Here is a 22833-nt window from a genome sequence, read left to right as displayed (position 1 = left end):
CAAAGGCAAGCGAGGACAAAAGTACTCGCAGTTTGCATTTATTTGCAGAGCCGATTTCCCCAGAAACCTCGGTTTTGAAGTCTGTGTTAGGGAAACACATTTCAATCGGAACAAAAATACCCCCGATTTGTATGAATTTGCAATGCCGATTTCACCAAGGCTGCTTGGTTTTGATGGCTGTGTTAGGGAAACCGTAAATCGGGCCAATCAAAACGATGCAGTTAGGGCGTTTAGATAACGCCTAATATTTTACAGTTATTCAATTGTTTATCTAATGAAAACAACATTTTGTTAGTTGCGATAGATGCGTAGAAATATTCCCTATCAAGTGATGCAAACATCTCTCCTATCCAGTACGAAATGTTCGAGCTATAAGCATTCGAAATCTTTCATTTTTTCCTGCATGTTCTGTGTTTAGGTTTTCATTTTACCCTCCATATATTCCGGTTAGACGTAGTCCCACGTCAAAATGAAACGAGAAATGAACTGAAGCTAATCTTCTACACCGAAAAAGACAGTCTACGGTTCGCTAGGTTCTTGACAGCGTTGTGTGTTCGATTGAATACAAAATTTGCAGTTTAATACCAAGTTCTCAACACTTCATTTAATTCTTCTCGGCCTTTACAGGAATAAGTATGTATGTATCTGTTATTATCGATGAATGCAAATGATTATCTATTTGACTCTCGGCTCAACCTAATCGGTTTCCATATTGCCATTTCCTGAAAATATAAAGAAGAAAGTATGAAATATTGTCGATTTCTTTCACAAGAATTGAAAATTGGCGATCCTTTTTCAAATTCTGAAAACTCTGAAAAAAATTTTGCATCAGAGCTTTAATCAAATAGACGAGTGTTCGACACAAATGATCTGCTGCTGGTCTATTGAATTCCACAACCCTAGAATGAGACAAATGCTTAGTGGTTTTATACGTCTTCATCAAAATTACCGTTAAAATTGAAATCTCCGGTAATTTGACCCGATTGTAGCATCCGTGTTAATCGTTCGACCTCGTGTAGATTCGTTGCCCTTTTGATAGCATCTCTTATTTTCTGAATATCGGCCGGGGTGGCATTGTGGACCGTTGGCTTATCGGGAACCGGAATCGCAAGTTTCGCTTTCCGCATAATTTCCCTTTGTAATTCTTTGCCTTTTTTGCTTTTGAACAATTCTTTGGCAGCTTCTCGTTCCTTCAGTTTTATTTTTCTGAAATCCAATAGTCGCAGATTGGGAAATCGAAAAGCCACATACTCTCGATAGTGTTGCTTTGTAGAGACCGGATTCGTCAGCAACGAAAGAGTATGCAGGTTGGTTATTTTCGTTAGAGGTTCGAGGTCTCCCAATTCCTGAATATTATTCCCGGTCAGGATGACACTCTCCAAATTTGGTAAGGACTCCTGCAATGTGTCACTTATTCTCCTGAAATGGTTGAAAATAAAATAAATTCAAATCGACGAATTCTAACAAAAGCTATAATTTAAACCAACACTATCCGATTATTGTTCATAAGTAAACACTTCAGCCGAGTTAAGTGAGGAAATCCATCTAATTTACGAATATCGTTGTCGGAGAAATCGATTGTGTCGAATTGATCCAATGTTGCTCCCATGTTCTCAATCTGAGGAATTTTGTATCCTGTGAATAAAACAGCGTCGGCTTGAGTGATACTAACCTATATTGCAAACCACTAGCATAAACTCACCTCGCAAGTCCAACTCACGATCTCTACATGGGTTCATGTACTGCATCGATTGATTGATTAAATCTGGTGTTAACTTTACCATTTTGTAATGAAATTACACAAAAAAAACTATGAAAGATTTTCGTTTTTGGGATTAGCAAGAAATAAAGCGAAATTATAAAGCGCTCTTTAGATGTTGACGTTTACAATACACTCCTCATGGACAAAACCAACGTATTTAGCCATCTAAAGGTATGCTGCCCTTCGAATCACACGCTTGTTTAGCAATGCAGATTTTTATTCGTGCGCGATATTTTTTTTATCTGCTCGAGTCACTGACAACTGACAGTAACTGACAGACTCGAAAAATTGTATAGAACTGAGTTGCGTGACTATATTGCTTTGATAATTTTCCTCAAGGAGTTCGGATGGTTGGGGTTAAATTGTACACATTTTCTGGTTAATAACATGACAAGAGAAATAACACATCTATCTCATTCGCTTTACCCATTTTGAAGAAAATCGCTTTTGTATACAAATCTACATTTTTTTTTGGGTATAACAGTCTTTAATAAGGATTCTAAATAGTTAATTTTTTGTTTTTTGCGATGCTTTGTATATCGTTGTTTTAAAGATTAAACGATAATTTATAATTGTTAACCTTAGGCTGTCGATGTCCCTTTGAAGTAATCGCAACCCCTGACACCCTCTTCTCTACTCATACAGTCATCCTCTTTGATGATTTTATCCGGAGAAGAGAGAGAGTGCTGGAGCCCGAGAAGTTAATTTTGTTCTTATATGTACACTAAAATCCCATGACTTGCATGGTGAAGAAGGTCCGCTCAGCTGTATGACACCCGCCATGTTTTTGATGCCAACATCTCAAACGTCAAAAGCATTTATTTTCTTCAAAACAGCAATCCGCTTTGGCGGCATTGTGCTTCGTTTACCAGTTTAGGGGAGCGTCAACGAATAGCTGATTTGTAGTCGGAACGAACGTTTTTCAAAACTAAAATTATGAATGAAAATTAGCTTTTCCATATGAAGTTAGTATTCTATTTGAATTAAAAACATTTTTGTTTTTTTCAGTTGGTGAAAAAGTCTCATGCGAAAATTGTTTATGAAGACAATTTTATATTATGATGAAAAAATTCAGCAACAATTTTGGAATTGTATAGCCATATGGTTGAATGAAAGTCAGAAGTACGTGTTTCAAGTAATTAAATAACATGATGTGAAAATTTTCATTCAAATTTTAAAATTTAAAAACCGGCTTCGTGTCTTCTAATCTGATAGAGATCACACTAACGAGTTTGGGACACAAATTATTGCCCTAAGTTGAAGCCGCCACCAGACGTCGACACCATCGCGAATTATCAATATAGCACCATCTGACATATCGTGATGTCGATGATGAATTTTTACAGCAGAGGGATAGTGAGATATGCGATGACGGTAGGTAGAGTGAGATAGCGATAATCGTGTCATACACCTGGGTCCGCTGCATCAGTAACTTAAGGAGGTATTCTATTGTAGAAGCACGAGGCACGAATCGCGTCAACGACACAAATCTGACGTCACACCATTGCGAATCATTGGAACGGATTACCTCACGTGTGACTTTATCGGGCAAAATACTTATTATGGGTGACTTTAACATGCGTTCTATTAGCTGGTCTCAAGGTTCTAGTGGCTATCACTATCCAAACATTGCTCGCTCATCTATGAATTCAGTCCAGAAACAACTTTTGGATGACTATAGCACCGCTGAGCTTATCCAACTCAACTTTGTTCACAACTTTAATGGTCGCTTACTTGATCTCCGCTTTATCAGCCGTGAACTCTCTAACGACATAACCGTATCGAATGCTCCTGCTCCGCTAGTAAAGGATTGTCGGCAACATCGACCTCTACTCTTGTTCATAAAAGAACGCGTTCCATACAAATTCACCCCGTCAGCTGAAGTTACTCGTTATAACTTCAGGAAAACGGACTTCAACAAAATTAACTATTTTCTGTCTTCCGTCAGCTGGAACGACTTGCTGCGCGACCTGTCAGTTGAAGCATCAGTTGATATTTTTACTTCCGTCATACTCTACGCAATCGACTAATTCACACCTATTTAGTAAAAATTCAATATATCCACCTTGGTCCAACTCCACTCTTAGCGTAAGAACACACTGGACGGCTCTCCCGCGCGGATTTTCCAAAGACAGACCGCCGCGGGACCTCGATAATGAAATGTGAATGCGATAAAACATATACGGCGGGGCGGGTGTGTGCAGTTCCAAAATCACTGTTGTACGGTTCCTTGTTCGCTGCGGTGGCCCGATGAAGATGATGCGCCGCAAGGGCTTTGCGAGAGTATTAGCGTGGAAACACACTAGACGGCTCTACCGCGCGATTTTCACAATGACAAGTCGCAGCAGGAGCTCGATGTAAAACACATTCAGCGGCTTTCGACGGTTTCACTATCTGCCGTTATTATATGTTTATAGACGGATGCAAGACGATTCTATGGTACAAGGTACAACTGTTTGGACAGTAAGCGGGTTAGAGGGGCGGTATATAAAGACAGAATGCTGGGAAACGGAAGAGGGGATGTTTACCTGAGCGAGAGGGAGAGAGAACTTGATCACAAACGTCTGAAATATTGCATTTCTCGACAATTTGTATGGAATACGATTATCCGCAGCTACATGACCGCAGAGTGGATTTCACGTATTGGCTCACCTGAGAGTACATTTATTATTGGCTTGCTTTATTTTCACCTTTCAAAAGCGCATAAACACTAATACTCTCAAAAAACCGTTGCGGCGCATCATCTCCATCGAGCCACCGCAGCGAATGGGGAACCGTACAACAGTGATTTTGGAACCGTACACACCCGCCCCGCCTTGTGTGTTTTATATCATACACATTCCATTATCGAGGCTCCGCGGCGGTCTGTCATTGCAAAATCCGCGCGGGAGAGCCGTCCAGTGTGTTCCTACGCTTAGTGTTTATGCGATTTTGAAAGGTGTAAATAAATCAAGGCAATAATAAATGTACTATCAGGTGAACCAATACGTGAAAACCACTCTGCGGTCATGTAGCTGTGGATACTCGAATTCCATCCAAATTGTCGAGAAATGCAATATTTCAGACGTTTGTGATCAACTTCTCTCTCCCTCTCGTTCAGGTAAACATCCACTCTTCCGTTTTCCTCAATTCTGTCTTTATATACCACCCCTCTAATCCGCTTACTGTCCCAATAGTTGTACCTTGTACCATATATTCTTCTTGCATCCGTCTATACAAATAAAATAATGGCAGATAGTGAAACCGACGGAAGTCGCTGAATGTGTTTTACATGAAGCTCCTGCTGCGACTTGTCATTGCAAAAATCGCGCGGTAGAGCCGTCTAATGTGTTTCCACGCTTATAGCGAATTCGTTTTTGTTCAGTTCCAACCAAGGCGCCTAGAAGTATATCTAAGGTGAGGCCATTCCGTCACTAAGTGGGTTAGGGGAGCGGTATATGAAAACAGTACAGAGAAAGCAGAACGGGAATTATTTGCTTGAAGCGTGAAAGAGACAGACTGATCACGAGCGAGCTTGGGCACAAACGTATAGTGTTTGGTTTACAAACAAAACACAGTAGCTTCCAAAATGGCTGAGAAGTGGTGTTAGCAAGTTGGCCCACCTTAGAATATACTTCTAGGCGCCTTCCAACCTTCCAACCAAGGCGCCTCTATATATACCAGGTGAAACAATCATATGAAATGCACTTTCAGCCATATTGGAATTGCTGTCGGTATTGTTTACAAACAGCTGCCGACGGCTCTATACAAACTGCTACGACGCTTATTCAAACGATGCCTACTATATTCGGCTTTCGCGAATTTATGTGAGGAAGAAGGGATGATTTTGTAGAATTTCATTCTCATCCAGTTCATCCACTACTTTCGCATGTGAAAATGCAAAAAATGGCGTATCCTAGCAATAACAAAACAAACAACCCCCGCTCCAAAAACCGTAATCCCCTTCTTATTGAAGTGATGATGTTGCTTCACCTGTTATACATTTATAGAAACACCTTGCTTCCAACCACGATAAATACAATACGGTAGCGCGACTTATGAGAAAGGCCTTTCAGCCATCTTGGATTTTGTATGTAAACAATTTGCAATATTTTTTTTGCTCTATTGCTCTATTTCCACCAAAACTATTCCACAAAGTTTTGGTGGAAATAAGAGCATTGAAAAGTTGAAAGGAAAGTCTTTTACGGTTAATGTTAGGTTTGTAATATACTCTATCTTATTATATGCTTCAGCAAAAGAGAATAAATCGACTCTCGGTGTCGGTTGGTGATGTAGATATTTTTCCAGCGTTTTGCAGTTAGTGACGTCGGTTAATCGTTCGATAGATTCAAATAATCGAATATCTGCAATTTTGATCGATGAATTTTGTATCGAATAATGAAAAATCAAAATATGAATACATCGAATAATTATCAAAGCAGTCGTGATTAATGAAAAAGGGAACCACTCAAAAAATTCTGCGCAAAATTTGTTTACCCTTCTGTTCTCGCGTGCAAAATCCTAACACATATGCTCGCGTACGGTGTCACAGACCGAAAGTTGAACTTCTTCGTAATATTGCTATTATATATTTTTTAGCTTTATTGGTATTTATTTGAAGAAGAGGGTATAATTGAATGCAAAATGTTCAGAAAATATGTCTTCTTCATCTTCATTCAGTTTTAATAATCATCTAATTCATCCTCTTCAAAACAGATAAATTTTTGATACTGCAACACAAATAACGAAATTCGACTTTTTCCTGTTATTAATAGAAAGTGAGCAACTGAATATAATTTATGAAAGTATAAAAAGCTATGATATAACATAAAAACGTATTTATCGATTTAGATTTCATTAGTAAAAGAATCAGAACATACCATAACAGCATGATCGAGACAAACATATTTTTTACATTTCTTACCGTTGTAGCGTGTTTTAGGGTCTTTTTCGAAGAGAATAATGTATAATGACCTTCTAGATCGTTACCAGATGATAAGGGTTCTGAAATTTCAAGTTTTCCTATATCTAATATTCTTTGTTTCTGTGTTCTTGGTTAACAAAAACTTAATGCCTGTTTTTTACAGGGCATGAAAAGATGACAAAAAGGTTTCTAGGAACTTCCAGCGATTTGTTTTATTATCGAGATTGTTCCCGAACCCGAAGCTGTAACTGTAAAAATAACCATAAGCCACCGATTAATTTATAGTTTACAATTTACAATTCTTTCGCAACTGCAATTCTTTCACAAATGTGTATATGTGTGACTATTGTATTTAGTGAACAACTATACTAATGTCAAACATTTGTACTTTACTTTTGCACGTATGAATCTAACGACGAATAATATATGTAAGTTACAATTTCAGCTGGTGGAGTTTCTTTTTAAAAAAGGGAATCACACCTGCTGTCAAGGGAGTCTAAATCAGAACTGACTTTATTTGTTGCTCGAAATGAATTTACAATAAAATGCTTATTCTACAAAAACCTACACCTGGCGACAAGTCGATCGGACGATCGATTGCGCTTGCCTAACTCAGCACTAAATGTGTATTTTGGTGCACTCGTGCGATGAGTTAATCGGGTCAGCAATATTATTTTTGGTGCCATGTGTATCTGCGTGTAACTGCCCTCCTCCTAAGTGTTGATCCTCCTGGTTCAACGGTCCGAAGGGTCAATGGTCAGACTCCTAACGACTGGGGTTGGAATAAAAAAGTAGGTTTATTGTTGCTAGCCATCTCCGGTTCGTCTGCTCTGGTTTCTGTTATGATAACTGTAGCTGACTGACGTCTGATCCTGAATAAGACATAAAAAGTAAACAGAAGCATTATTGTTGATGAGGAGGTTAGTCCTCCAATGAGTGTCCAATGATGTGTCTCCGATGTCAATTGCAGCTTTCCCAAACGTTCCAAATTCTTGTGGTGCAACTTGTTCAATGTATGAATATCCATGGGATAATCGATGTGGTGCTGAGAGATTTCTAAACCTATAGAGGGTAGGTAGATCGGTTGGTTTATTGTTTCGATCACTTGGTTTGTGAACGAATAGTTTCTTATTGATACCGAACAATTCTGATAAGTGATCAAAAATGATCCTGTTAGGTTTCTGTTCGATATTCCACAAGTGTTTCGTAATGTGTCATTCACCTCATTCAATAACAAAGTTGTTTGACTCATTTCGGTTACTATTGGATGATGTAAAATTTGTTCGTAATTGCATCTGCTGTTTTTGCCAGATATTATGTTAAAAATGCAACTGTTTTCTGGGACGTCTTCAAGATCAGACAGATTACATAGGCTCCAATTGCCTAATTTACGACAAATATCAGTTTTAATGTAGAGTTTATCGTCACCGTAGAGGTATTCGTTGCCATCCAGTTTTATGCGTTTCGATTTGGATATTACGGGTTCAATTTTAAGATGTTGGTACGTTAGGTTTCCAAAGTGGGGGATGTTGATGATGTACAAGATGATCTCTCCGTTGGTTCCAATGGTGGTGGTCGCAAAGCCGAGTGCCTCATCCAAAAGTACTGGGGAGATTCCCTGCTTGCTAAGAATCTGACCTATCAAATCGATCTCTTTAGAGTTGAGCAGTTTTCTGTTTATTATTTCTAGTCTTGCTAGTAGTATTGCATCGTGAATGTTACTGATTTCTTCATTTAGAATGTCTAAATTCATTATAATGTTCAAAAGATCTATTGCTGTATTCGTTTTTTCGTTAGAAATAATCAATTTGTTGATGCTATCCGTTATATTATCTACCCCTTGGTACAGTTCGTCATTTATATTGATTTGTTTGTTGTTGTTGTCCGAGATATCACTTAAATCTTTATTTATAATTTTGAGGTCGTCAGCGTCTGGGGAGCCGGACATCCATTTCCAGGCTCTGCCAAGTGCATCCCAGCGTTTCATTCGTCCGGGTTTGATTTGTTTCAGGTTGTTCTCGAGTTCGAGGATTTTTCGTCTTAGTATGGTTGTTATCTCGTTATCATTGTCTTGTCGAATAAGTACTTGGTCTTTTATGTCCAGTAGTGTTTGTTGTATGAAAGTGGTATTTATCTCATGAACTATCTTCTTATAGCCCTCTATAATCTTGCAATTTTCTAGATGGACAACAGCTACATGGTCTTGATTTACATTCCTGATAATAATATTTCCAAGCGCAGCTTGAACCCTGAAAGATTAAGATTTCAAACTAATATTTTTTACATTCGTTTTGTGTAATTTGGAGTTTCTCTCATTTTTGAAGGTGACTTCGTTATTTTCTTGCACATGGGTTTTTTTAAACAATTTTTTATGTTTCGGCTTTATAATTTTATCCTTAGTGTAAACCATTTGACCTACTTCTAACTGTGGGGCGGATTTTCTATTTTTATTGAACTTTTCTAATTGTTTTGTTTGGGCTTCTTTGATTTTTACTATAGTTTCGTCGTACATTTTCTGTCTAATTTGTTGTAGTCGATCTGGGTCGATTGGTACGTCTGAGTCTTGTCTTTTTCCAAATAGAATTTCTTTAGGTTTCTTTAAAGTAACTGAGTGGATCGTGTTATTATACTTTTCCACAACTATGTGAATTATGTTACGGGGAGGTAGACGGGGGGTTAGTTGTTTTTGGATTCTGTAAAGTTCGATGATGGTAGAATGAAATCTTTCTACCGGTCCGTTTACTTCGGATTTACTATTGGGAGTTAGGTATACCCTTACATTTAAATCTATCAATTTTCCACGAATATCGGGTGATTGAAAATCTCGTTCGTTGTCAACAACGATTGCATTTGGGACTATGAAGGTTGTTACTGTTTCCCATATTGCTTGACCAATATGGACAGCGTGTCGGGATTTGATGGGGATCATTCGTCCAAACTTACTAAATTTATCAAGGCTTGATAAAAAGTAGTTGGATTCGATTTGGAAAACGTCTATGTGAAGAATTTCATATGGAAGATTAGGTGTTGGTGTTTCTTGAAGTGGAATCACAAGAGGCTGTCTGTCATATTTGGTTTCATTGCAGAGATCGCAAACACGCACATACTGACGAATTTTATCAGTTAATTTCGGAAAATAATATTTCCTCAAAATTTGTTGTTTATTTTCGTCGATACCACGGTGTGCTCTCTCATGTGTCTCCTGTATTATTCTCTGTTGTACGTCCGGGTCGGTTATGTCTTGAAGAATGTTTTGCGTGAATCGAATTTTCAAAAGGCCGGATCGGCTGAAAAACTTTTTGTAAATTTCTTGTAGTTGGCCTAAGATTGCTTCGGTTGTGTGTAAACCAATCAGTTTTGAAGGTGCAAAAAATTCTTTCATTAAAACTGTTAAAATTGGTTCGTCGTATCTAGTCCTTTTTATCGTTATTCTTGTGAAACCGGGAAAGGGGTTAGTGGTTATTACGTCGGGTGCTGTGTCTGTTGTTTCTAAAATTATTTGTAGGCGAAAGGCATTCAAAGGGGCTTCTGTTGAGATGATATAATTATTATCATCATCATCGGCAGAGTGTTGCGTCGGTGTTAATGAGTTGACCTGCAAACGACTCAATGCATCAGCAACAACATTGGATTTACCGGGTTTGTAAACTATTTCGTAGTCGTGCTCTTCCAGGTAAGATTTCCAGCGTTTGAGCTTTGCATTAAAATTTTTCGCGGATAACGAGAAAGTTAACGGTTGGTGGTCAGTCAGTATGACAAATTTTTGGCCGTAAATATAATTCCTGAAAACTTTCAGTGCCCAGTGAATTGCAAGCATCTCTTTTTCCGTAGCGGAAAAGTTCTCTTCCGTACGATTAAGAGTGCGAGATGCAAAGTGAATAGGTTTGTCTTTACCCATCACCTTGGCTTAGAACAGCGCCAACCGCGTAATTCGATGCATCTGTAGTAATTAGGAATGGTTTTTTGAAATCGGGGTAAATTAAAATGTCGGCACCAGTAAGAATCGACTTCAAATTTTCAAAACTTTCTTTGGCATTGATATCAAGTTTGATTGCTTTTTTCGAATCTATATTCCTCTCCCCTTTCAAAAGGTTTGTAAGAGGTTTTGCTATTTTGGCAAAATCTTTTACAAATCTCCTATAATAGCCAATTAAGCCTAAAAAGCTTCTAATTTCTTTAATACTTTTTGGTTCTGGCCATTTCTGAATTACTTCAATTTTCTTATTATTCGGTTGGATCCCATTTTCTGTGATAACATAGCCTAAGAATTCAACTGATTTCCTGAGGAACTCAGATTTATCAAGTTGAACCTTGAGATTTGCCTCGTAAAGAGCTTTCAAAATAATTTTCAAGTTGTTGTTGTGTTCATCTAGCGTCTTACCAAAGATGACACAATCGTCAATATAAACATAACACCTTTTTCCGATGTGCTCACGAAGTACATCGTCCATAGCTCTTTGAAAAATAGCCGGTGCATTTTTGAGCCCGAATGGCATACGCACAAATTCATACTTGCCATTGTTAACCGAAAATGCGGTTTTTTCTATGTCAGAGCGTTTCATCTTTATTTGATGAAAGCCAGAAGCTAGATCTAAAGTGGTAAAATAACCATTTCCACCTAGCTGATCTAAAATATTCGAAATTTCCGGCATGGGGTAACGATCTGAAATTGTTTTCTGGTTCAAATTGCGATAATCGATTACCAGTCGAAATTTCTTCTGTCCAGATGCGTCCATTTTTTTCGGCACAATCCATACAGGAGAGTTCCAAGGGGATCTCGAAGGTCTTATTATTCCATCAGCTAATAATTTTGAAATCTGTTTATCAACCTCTTCTCTATAAGTTGCTGGATAGAGATAGGATTTCTGATATACGGGTATATCATCTTGTGTTCTTATAGTGCATTCGACATTCGTAGTACATGTTAGAGAATTATCAGGGCAGTGAAATACCTCTGGACATGAATTAATGATGGAAAACAATGATTGTTTTTCAGTCGGTGTTAGATGTGATGTTCTAACAACTGTACTCAAATTGTTGACATTGTTTAATCTTCTTTGTGAAGGAGTTGGGGAATAAAAGTATAGAGGAATTTTCAAATTTTGTTTTTCTCCTGAAACAGATAAATTTTTTTTATTTGTCATGAGGTTAAAACTCTCATTGAAGATTATTTCGGTTCCGATTAAACCATCGAAGAAGGGATGAAAATCGAAGACTAGAAATTCAAATTCGTTGTCTACGATAGGTTGAAAAATGTCTAATTTAACTACTTCGGAAACGTAATCTTTACCTATTACACCCTTTACTGGTTCATTTGGAATTTTATGTACGATTTTTCCAGAATTGTAAGCCCATTTTCTAGAGATTAAATTTATGTTAGCGCCACTATCGACGAGAAGTTTAATTTCACCTCTTGTCGTGGGCACTTTTATGTAAGGTAGCGGAGAAACTTGTGTTCTTAATCGCACCATTTGCTCATCCATTTCATGTCTCTTTCTAAAAAATTGACAGTGTTTTCATCTTCTGATTCGTTGGAAACTTCTTCTTGATCATAATCAGTTTTCACATCTTCAGTTTGAAGAAGATATTCTTCTTCTGTTTCTTTGGTTTATTATTTGGAATGGCTTTGAAGGCCGTGGTGGTGGAAGCGGTTGCGGAATATTAGATCTGGGAGCAGGAGCCGGTGCGTAATTATGTCCTTTGAAAGGAACATTTCTTGCGTCTAAATTTTGATAGTCTATACAATAGTGATATGCTCTTGCGAGGCTTTCTGGTTTAAAATTTTTGCAGAACATCGAAAGAGGTTCCCCTAGACCTCTTATAAACGTGTCTAGGGCGATCATATTGTACAGTTTTATTAGAGTTGACTCGTGGTCTTTCCATGCTTCGTCCATGACAATTGCTGAACTGATCAGCATTACAATTTCGGTGATCTTGCTGTAGTAAGATTCGATTGATTCACCTCGAGATCTGGAAGTAGATTTTAGTTGGTGATCTAATGTCATCAGATCACGTTTATCAGAGTAATAAAGGCGAAGAACTTCCTTTATACTCCTCCAATCATTTGGGGTGTTGTTCGTGATCAAAATATCACTAGCTTCACCTTTAATTTTTCGTCGAATAGTTTTTAAAATGAGATAATATTGGAAGGAATCTTGTTTGTCTTGGAAAAGTTCCAAGATTTCTTCCACATCAAGAATGAACTGGGATAGATTTCTGGGGTTTCCCACAAAATCTGGCAGATCGGACACGATAGCAGGAATTTTGCCTCTCTCGTGGAATGACAAGGAGGTATCGACCACGAACCGTGGAGAAAAATTTGAGGTTGAGGGAATTGGTTCGGGATCCGGGATCGGGTTTGCCATTGTGGTTGTTAAATGGAGGGAATTTAATGAATTAATCAATTCGTCTATTTTTAAAGTTTGTTTAATTAGTGTTAGTTGAGCACTTTTGTGATATTCAGCGTTTCGATTACGGGTGCACCCAGGTGCTCCGGTCTAGACGCTCGTAATTAGTAAAGCGAGTCGCGTTTAAAGTTTAGTTTTTAAATGATTGGGATTTCACACTTCTTAAAATTAATTTCTTTCTGTTCTTTTTATTGTACTCACAATAATATCAGGAAACGTCTCATTGAACGTCGCGGGACAACGCCTTGGTCCTTGGTCCTATTTTGTTGCTCCGGGTAGGTTCCTTAAATTGGTGCACTGCTTCGCGCCTTCACCCTCAAATCCTCTGGTTGACAGTGGACGGCTCTTGGTCCGGAATGAAAGGTTCCTTCCTCAGGATGCTCAGCGTGGCTTCGTTCAGCTCGAACTTATACTTTTACCAAATATAAAGGTCCCGTGTGAGGGCGCCAGTTACAATTTCAGCTGGTGGAGTTTCTTTTTAAAAAAAGGAATCACACCTGCTGTCAAGGGAGTCTAAATCAGAACTGACTTTATTTGTTGCTCGAAATGAATTTACAATAAAATGCTTATTCTACAAAAACCTACACCTGGCGACAAGTCGATCGGACGATCGATTGCGCTTGCATAACTCAGCACTAAATGTGTACTTTGGTGCACTCGTGCGATGAGTTAATCGGGTCAGCAATATTATTTTTGGTGCCATGTGTATCTGCGTGTAACTTGTATCCGTTCAATGAGGTGACAAGAAGGACTAAAATCAAATAGGAATAGTCCGAAAATGGTACTATGCATTTTATTTAATAAATATTCCACGCCACTGACATTAATTTATACATTTCATTGAACAATATTCTAAAACAGCAAAAAAGTCACTTGTACAAAAAAGTTACTCCTATACTCGTGTCTGTGTCTCAGACCGAAAGTGGTGAAAAAGTGATACCCATCTCCATCGTACCAACTTATACGATGACGAACGTAGTGACGTCGTAGTGTTGATGTTTTCTGAGAAATGAACGAAGTATAGCAAGTAGTCTCAGCTCCCGTTCTAAAATAGTAGTATTCAAATTCAGAGTGCCATGGAAAATATACTATACTAGTGATCAATGATTCTATAAGTATACTTCTTTTGAACTAGTAGCTATAGGGACCAAGCAGAAATATTCAAACAAATCAGCTATTTCAATAACATTCGAAGGATAGGTAATTTTGAACAGAAAAAAAATATGTTGGTGTAATAAAAAAATATTGTGCATCATTTTCATGGCGTGTTTTTTTTTCAATCGTTCTAAAAAATCGTGAAATGGTAAATTTATCAATATACTGAAATACCATTTCATTCAGAAACCATTATTCTGCACCATGTTTATTTCAAAATTATATTTAATGTAACTTTTGAAATCGTGACATCATATTTTTTTTATCATAAATGTCTGTTCTTTTTGATTACAAGACATAAATATTTGCTAGATTTATCGAATACTGAAAGACAATTATTCGAATCAGTCGAATATTGAAAATGACTACATGATTAATCGACCGTCAAACAAACGAAAAAATTAGACATCTCTATTTGCAGTCAAATCCCTTTTCACAGTCCTCTGTATATTTATACCATTTCCCCTCCCACACTTAAGGCTGATTTAGACGATGCCAGTCAGCACTCTAGTTGAGGTATCCAGTGAACAGAGAACAGACACTCTGTCCAAGTTACTTGTACCAGTATCGAACAAGTAATTGGCCTCTAACTTGAACAGAGTGTCTGTTCTCTATTCACTGGATACTTCAACTGGAGCGCTGACTGGCATCGTCTAAATCAGCCTTTATTGACGACACGGTCACACCTTTAGTCCATACATCTTGGATTTTCTTCTATCCAAAAATATTTACCTCACTTTCTGTACATTGCGTCAGCATACAACGTCATTTGTCATTCCACCATTTCTCGAGAAAACCAGCACCACAGCACCGCAGCTCTTTTAATTCAGATTATTCGTCAATGTAAGAATATTTATCTAATAGAAATATAATTATTGTACTCATCATGCTATGGTTCAACTTGTGAATAACATTTCCGTAGCATATGACACAAATTTTTCTATATAATTTTAATGTATTTTTTCAGACGATGCCAGCACTCGATGAAATAAAGTCTTCTTGGGCGGATGAGGTAGAGTTGGACTCTGGCGCACTTCCGCCGCCAACAGAAACGATTGAAAATGGTCAAAAAATTGTCACCGAGTATAAATACAACAAAGACGATAAGAAAATAAAAGTGGTGCGCACGTACAAGATAACACGATTGGTTGTGCCTAAAAGCGTGGCTAAAAGGAAAAGCTGGGCTAAATTCGGCAACTCGGAAAATGACAAACCTGGTCCAAATCCGGGAACCACAATGGTTTCGGAAGACATATATATGCAGTTTGTGAGCAACAAAGAAGAGGAGCAGAAGTCAGACAATGCATTGGATTCTCTCAAAAACGTTGCCAAGTGTCGTATTTGCGAGGGCGAGCATTGGTCCGTGCAATGTCCATACAAAGGAACTACATATGAAACTGGAAAAGCTAAGCCTGCTCCAACTATGGAACAAGAAAATCAAATGACTATGAACGAGAATATCAAGAGTGGAAAGTACGTTCCGCCGAGTATGCGCGATGGACAGAAAATGGGTATTGGAGGTGGCAATCAACGCGGACGTGACGATACCACCGCTATTCGTATTTCCAACTTGTCAGAGGCAATGACCGAAGCTGATTTGGAAGAGTTGGTGAAGCGGATTGGTCCGCACAGTAAAATGTTCTTGGCTAGGGACAAAAATACCGGACTTTGCAAAGGTTTTGCTTACGTTCATTTCAAATCTCGGCGTGATGCTGCTACAGCCATCGAGTTGCTCAATGGACATGGTTACGATCATTTGATCCTGAACGTAGAATGGTCTAAACCACAGAATCCTCAGTAAGCCAAACTGGATCAGATGGTATACATTTATAACACTCTAATATGTGTATTACAAATTACATTTCGGATTTATATTTGTTGTTTTTCTTCCATGTATACTGATATTACATTCCTTTATTTTTAATAGATAAGTTTAATAGATAATGTTTTATATCATTCCTCCAATGAATCCGATTATTCGTGCCTTCCTGGTTGGCTCAGAGTCATGTCCAACTCATTCATCCATCTCGCTCGTTGGATACATTCTTCCAATTCGACTGGCAAATCTTATCGTGGCCGAGCTGCTGTACAGAATTTCAATAACCGGTTATTCGGTAATGAAAATTTCATTACCGGTAAAACCGGTGAATTACCGGTAAGAAATACTTTAAAATAAATCATTTTCTTGAAGAAACGGCTTTTATCGATAGTAATTACTTTACAGAAAACATTTTTGAAGTCTTTGCTACTTAGTTTCTTGGTTAAAGTAATTCTTAAGGACACAAAGAATGATAATTGTGTTGTATTCTAATCTAGATCAAATCTTATTAACAAAATTTCCAGAAGAGGGAAACGCAGGTTCAGAGTACACTGATGTTGGGCGTACATAACGAAGAGTATCGAATACCACTGCCATGTATTTGCTTCTGATGCCCCTGCGTCGTAGTACGAAAACTCTTGGCTGAGGTTTTCATCAATCCGTTTGTAGACGTTTTGCTTGGGCTGGACATTGATACCTTTGATTGCTGCAATCGTCGTTCAAGTTTTTCCTTGATGTTGTCTTCCTGTTGTCCAGCTACTGAATCAATCTCCAAATTTCCTTAAGACACGAACAATTTCAAATGCCTGCTTGATCAGTACAGCTCGAGACGTTTGATAGAAAATGCCAAAGTCATCATTAATTGTGTCACGACCAAGAGCAGAATGATTATTCATATACGCGAACAAATCTGCATATACGAAACGCCTTTGTGCAATCCTTTCAATCAGGGCTTCATGCAGCTGCTTCAAGATTTTTGACGGTTGCTCCAATAGCTGTTCTAGCATAAATTGCGATTCTACGTCAGCTTCCTAAAGGGTGCAGTTCTTCCGGCATAGCAGCTCAACAGTTATCAGAACCGGTTCAAGGGCATCAACCAATTCCTTTTTCGCTGTCAGTTCTTCATCGCTGAAATATTTCTTGTGTTTCGTTCTCCGATCGAGCATCGATTTTTGAACTGAAGTTCGGAGGTCATAGAATCGGCGCAACATTGTCAGAAGACTGTTCCATCTGGTTTTGTAATCAAGGATCTAACAAATAACCATTCCGTAGTCCGTAATGACATGCTTCGTGAGAACTTTTTCACAGAAGAATTTTTGAAGAGCCTAACCGTTTTACTTACTTTTTACCATGTATTACCCGAAGACGATGTAGAGTTAGATTTTTGATACCACACGTCCGTCACCGCAAGCCATGTGCCATGTGTGAGGTGAACTTGATGCGCAGCTGATATGAGGCTTCCTACTTTTCTCAAGACGTACGCGCCATCAGTCTTGACACCCATTATGTCCTCCATTACCGATATTCCATATTGGAATGTTTTCTTAGAGAGTATGACAATACACCGTTCCGCGTTCAATGAGCCTTCAACACGTTACAGATCGAGGTTCCATGTTTTATCGGCCGAACGAGCGTTCACGTTCATGCAACGCCGATTTCTAGTCGACGTTCATTCTTCTAAGGGTAGGCTTAATTTATAACTCTTGTTAACAACTATTTCGAAAAACGTCTTGAATCGTTGGCGAGTTCCGTTGCTGGTTCGAGGAAGGTCCGTAAACCCATGAGCTAGCAGCCCTTGACTGATGTCTTCCGAATTGCAAATAGAGCTGAACTATCTCATCAATTCAGCCAGAACAGCATCCAGAGGGCTTGGAGAAATTATTAATGATGGTCCTCTTATTGGCCTTGGATCTGGATGTTGGTAGAACTTCTTCAGACGATTCAAATAGCGGCATAAAGGCAAATATTATTCATGGTGTAGAAATAGAAATCACCGAAATAACCGGTTATTGATTGTGAATTTACCGGTAATTCGGTAATGTAAAATGACCGGTAGTGGTAAAACCGGTTAACAATCCCTAGTGCCCAGGAAGGCAAATTGTTTGATAGACAAATTTCATACGATGATTTTTTCCAATTACTGCGTCAAAGTTCTCTCCTGAGTTGGCAAACCGATTGGGACACTGGAAATCTTGGGCGGTGGTTATATTCAATTATTCCAAATGTTTTTTTGAGAGCGTGGTTCAAAGGTTTGGACGTAAGTTGTGACTCCATTCGTGTAATGAGTAGACTTATGTCCAACCACTACTCGTTAGATGTGCATGTTTACAGAATAAATCTTGTTCGAAGCAATGTCTGTCGGTGTGGAAACGGTTCGATCACGCGGTTTGGCAATGAACGGATAATTACGCAGCCAGAAAGTACCTTTTGAATGTCCTTGAGCCTCAAGGTAGACAACCCTATGTTCCTATCAGAGACATGTTGGGAACTCGCGACATCTGCTATATGTAGTCGATCTATATGTTTGTGAAACGGCCTAGTATAAGAATTCAATGCCTTTATATTTTTCTTTTTCGTTATTAGTTTGTTTGTCTTGTCCCCTCATCTCACCTTCGACAGCCAGTCGAATACCAGATGCCACCCCTAGTCCTAATGCACAACTCTACAGTGCGAGTGGCAACTCTCGGTTGAGACAACTTTATCCAATTTTCATATCCCAAACCTGACCAGTCCCACAAACTTGTTACCCCCTTAACCTCGAGTAAACCGCGAGTAATCGGTCGAAGCCTTCTAACCATAGATTTAAGATTAATTAATGTAAACAAAACTGAATTAGCGGCTCCGTAAAGCTTCTGCGATTGAGCCTTACGAATAAACGATTTGGAAAAAACCCGTTGCAAAATATGCAAAAGTAGATGAAATGACGCGAAATCATTAATAAATTAAAATCACATATTTTTCTGATTGATTCAAATAAGAATGCCAATAAACAATTTCAATTTATTGGCAGTGAGCGTGTAAAATTTTCAGTTTAATTATTGGAAATTTACAATTAAAATTTTCATCACTATAGCACATCCTAACTTTAATCCAAACCCGTTGGAACAAGGGCCGGTCGGTCAATACATATACACTGGTTTTGACTGATATTCCACTTTAGATTCTTATAATAGCATGGTCTTAAAATAAATCCTTAATTCACTCGTAATTCTACATTGCATCATCGGTGATGGCATTGGCCAGATCATTGAGACCATTCGAGAGCTGTAGCAGCGCAGCCGACATATTGGTCAGGGCTTGGGCAATAGCATACTTGGAATCGTCTAATCGTCGTTTCTTAATCACAGATTCAAGTTTCTCTGACGTGCGTTTCAAATCTTCTCTCAGCCTTTCCTGGGATGGTCGCACTATTTTTGGTTTGAGAAATTCGCTGGTACCTTCTAGCGCGGATGTGGTCATTTCGACATACTCTGCGGTGGTCACCGCTGCTGCTTCTGCCATAGTTTTCAGCTCTTCGTTCGTAGGTTTTCGAATCTCCAACTGCGATGCAACATCCACTTGTGTGTGTTCCGTTACAACGGGTTTCGAAAAACTAGCAACAAATTCCTCGTCCAGGGGATCTTCTGAATAATGTTCTATCACAATTTCCTCTTTTTGAACACCTGTATCATCTGGAAAATATTCCTCATGATCGTTAGACATAGTTGGTGTTTCGAGGCCTGCAACACTTTGTTGTCCGATGGCTTTATTCCACAAGTCCAGAATATCGAAATTTCCGGCAGCTGTAAGGATCCTCACCTCGAGTGGATTTGGCGCAGTTTTTCTCGATCTTCCCTCGGCTATGAGCCGACATTTCCTTTTTAGGTTTATTATCACGTCGGCCCAATATTTGACCCATTTCGCTGTCGACTTCACCGTTCCTCCAGGGATATTGTTCAGTCGGTGCGTTGCATCGATCCAAAACCGTTGTCTTTCCTTGAAATCGGAATCTGGATTTTCCCCTTTTATGTCTTCATTATATTCCTCGAAAATACGGACTAACTCCTCTTTTTGTTCATTGGATGCACTTTTCGGCTTCTGCAAATGAACGAAATTGTAATTCTAACTTAAACTCAGCAAAAGTATTACTCACGTCCAATGGACCCATCCTGAATCGACGGCTAGAACCAGAAATCAGTATTGGCTTACGATCCAACGATGGTATACTCCCGTTGCTTGAGCCCGCCGATACCCCGTTCGATGTAAATATTATTGGTGAACTGTGGATCTGTACCGTAGGAAAAGAATTTCTCACACTCATTTGAGAAGAATCGAGCTGAAAACTCACGAAACAAAAATGGTACTTTCACATACGTGATGACGCTAGCCTCATTTGTGAGAGGCGACAGAAATTACGTCATAATATTTTTCCGAAATCTTGACCGACCATATTATTTCTAATAATTTCACTACTGATTGTTGCAACTATTAGAATATGTATCACATATTCTTCTGCTGTCGCAATTTTTTAGGAGCCAGTAAATGTAATGTATGTGTATTTTGTTACACTGTTTATGGAGGCGTCTTTTATTTGTTATGAGTTTTTCCCCATTGAAAAGAGGACGGCGAGTGTTTCAACTCACGTCGTTTAAAGACAGTGCTGCTAAAAGATATTTTCGTGGTATGAATTCGATTCAGAAAAAATAGTAGATTAGGGGTCGTCCACATACCACGTGGACAACTTTAGGGTGAGTAGGGGTTACGAAAATGTCACGGTGAGGGAGGAGGGGGCTTAGTTAATGTCCACGTTGACACGTTAAACGCGTATTTTGAAATGAAAATCATTTTTGTATTCAACAATAAGTCTATTCTGCATTTCCAAGAAAGGCCATAATTATGAATAAAAGGCTTGAGCCGTCTGATATGTATATTTTCTGGAATACACTTCTATTGGGTTGTCCGGGAAGTTTATGACAATCAAATCGAGACGCTGATCAAGAATAATTCTCAGTACGCTACACATCGAATAGCAGACTCATTACAAATATTTATATTCATGAGTACCTGGTAAACCTTGGTAAAGCTCTACACTTTTTGACCGCTTTATAAACGCAACGGAAATTCACAAAAGCAAATCTTGATGATCGATTAAATTTTTAATCATTTACAACAATGTTGATCGAAAAAAACTCAAGCATCAAGATCTAAACGGCTATCGATGCTATCGGTAAATGGGCTGTTGAACGAGGTTTCCGACTGGCCATGATAAACTCTTGAACGCTTTATCTCCGATTTACAGAAATGCACTGAGGATTATCTTTCTTGCAATAGGTGATACACTCCACCCTTCCACTGATAGCTTAATAGCTTTGGTTTGAAACCAATGGAGGATGCCGGTGATCCGAGTGGAAAACACCACCAGGAAAAAAACATCCGAACTGGGGCAAACTCAGTGAGCCTGAGACAGACTTTTGTAGAATTTATCTCACGAAAATACCACGAAAATAGTACGCATCATAACCAGGTTCGAAGGTATGAAAGTGATGAGTTAGCAATGAATCTTGCCTAGACTAAGAACCGGTCATTGCAAAATATCACACAGCTTCAACAGAAGATCCTTTCACCACCTTCCGATTTGTGCGAGATCCGCAATTCGATCGAACACATCGTTTGTGTTTGCCTGAAATACGAGAACCTCTGGAGCTTTTACGAGATTACCGGGAGCATTTGTAGTCATCCTTGGTGATAACACTTCAAAAACTGCTACACTGCTTCGTTTTTTCAAAGATGCCAAAGATGGGATCTTGGTAATTGGCGATCTAACGCAAAACGTAAACGATCGGTGAGACATCTGGATTTTGTTTTTGAACTAAGAAAATGATGCTAATGTAACCTAAAACTCAAAAACAAATCACGTATATTTTACTTCCGGGCTTTCCAAGGTAGGTCTCACATGCAGGAATCGTGCATTTTTCTACTTGTGTTTGATTGTGCTCTCGAATTTCCTTCTTTAATTCAACCATTGTCAACATTTTTATAGTTTTCTCTACTGAAAGAGGTAAATAAATAACATGTTATATATAAAATTGCGCAGAATTAAATTTCTTACAAACTCATCGCAATGAAATAATCTTTTATGATTATAACATTGTAATTTATGGAAAGAACTACAAAGCTTCCATAAGCTCACATGGCAAAATTTAAGACCATCATCACTTTCACCGCAGCGCCGCCTAGGTGTAGATTTGTACGTTAGATCGCCAATCGGAGATCTTCGTCGAAAAAAAGCACTCAAAGCGTAAATGTGTTGAAATTCTCGCAATATAAAAATGTTAAATTGTTTATCCGTGTCTGTATGTAAAATCAATTAATGTTGGTAATAAGTTCATTGCTAACACATCTCGTGGCACTGATTATGTCTGTTTTACTGAGACTAACCAACCCAGTAGTCTCTGATGAGGAGAGGAAAGCTGAAAGTCTAAAAAAATAAAGAATGAAAACGTAATATAACATAACAACAACGCCAATAGGAATACCTTTATCTCTGCTGTCATTTTAAAACTGCTTATCTTGAAAAATCCAATTTGGCCGCCGCTACAAAATAGCTGATTCCATATCATCTTAAAAAAAAGGTTGATTGAGATATGTGTATCAAACGAACGAACTTGACTTGGAGAACACACTATACATTTTCCGCAATCCACTCAATATCGGTATCAAATGAAATTTTTTGATTGATAGAATACAGTACAATGGTACAATGTACAATGGTAGATAAATATTCTAATGAAACAGATATAACTAGAAA

The 22833-nt window shown here is 38.4% G+C and overlaps 3 protein-coding genes across 3 annotated transcripts; 1 reads left to right on the top strand and 2 right to left on the bottom strand.

Annotated features, from left to right (window-relative positions):
• Positions 1-570: 570 nt before the first annotated feature.
• Positions 571-1932, bottom strand: LOC129767712 (probable U2 small nuclear ribonucleoprotein A'). The gene is made up of 4 exons (XM_055768868.1): positions 1703-1932; positions 1488-1635; positions 950-1419; positions 571-722 (listed from the first exon to the last, which is right to left on the bottom strand). The coding sequence occupies exons 1-4, from the start codon at positions 1782-1784 to the stop codon at positions 697-699; spliced, it is 726 nt and encodes a 241-aa protein (XP_055624843.1). The 5' UTR covers positions 1785-1932; the 3' UTR covers positions 571-696.
• A 12987-nt stretch (positions 1933-14919) lies between these two features.
• LOC129767977 (eukaryotic translation initiation factor 3 subunit G) lies at positions 14920-16099 on the top strand. Its single transcript, XM_055769313.1, has 2 exons — positions 14920-15070; positions 15195-16099. The coding sequence occupies exon 2, from the start codon at positions 15198-15200 to the stop codon at positions 16026-16028; it is 831 nt and encodes a 276-aa protein (XP_055625288.1). The 5' UTR covers positions 14920-15070; positions 15195-15197; the 3' UTR covers positions 16029-16099.
• Positions 16100-18213: 2114 nt separating this feature from the next.
• Positions 18214-20479, bottom strand: LOC129768801 (uncharacterized). Its single transcript, XM_055770688.1, has 2 exons — positions 20179-20479; positions 18214-20123 (listed from the first exon to the last, which is right to left on the bottom strand). Exons 1-2 carry the CDS (start codon positions 20344-20346, stop codon positions 19257-19259), a joined length of 1035 nt encoding a protein of 344 aa, XP_055626663.1. The 5' UTR covers positions 20347-20479; the 3' UTR covers positions 18214-19256.
• Positions 20480-22833: the final 2354 nt, after the last annotated feature.

Source organism: Toxorhynchites rutilus, chromosome 2, assembly GCF_029784135.1.
Source record: "Toxorhynchites rutilus septentrionalis strain SRP chromosome 2, ASM2978413v1, whole genome shotgun sequence".
NCBI classification, from domain to species: domain Eukaryota; kingdom Metazoa; phylum Arthropoda; class Insecta; order Diptera; family Culicidae; genus Toxorhynchites; species Toxorhynchites rutilus.
This window is presented reverse-complemented; position numbering and strand designations above follow the sequence as displayed.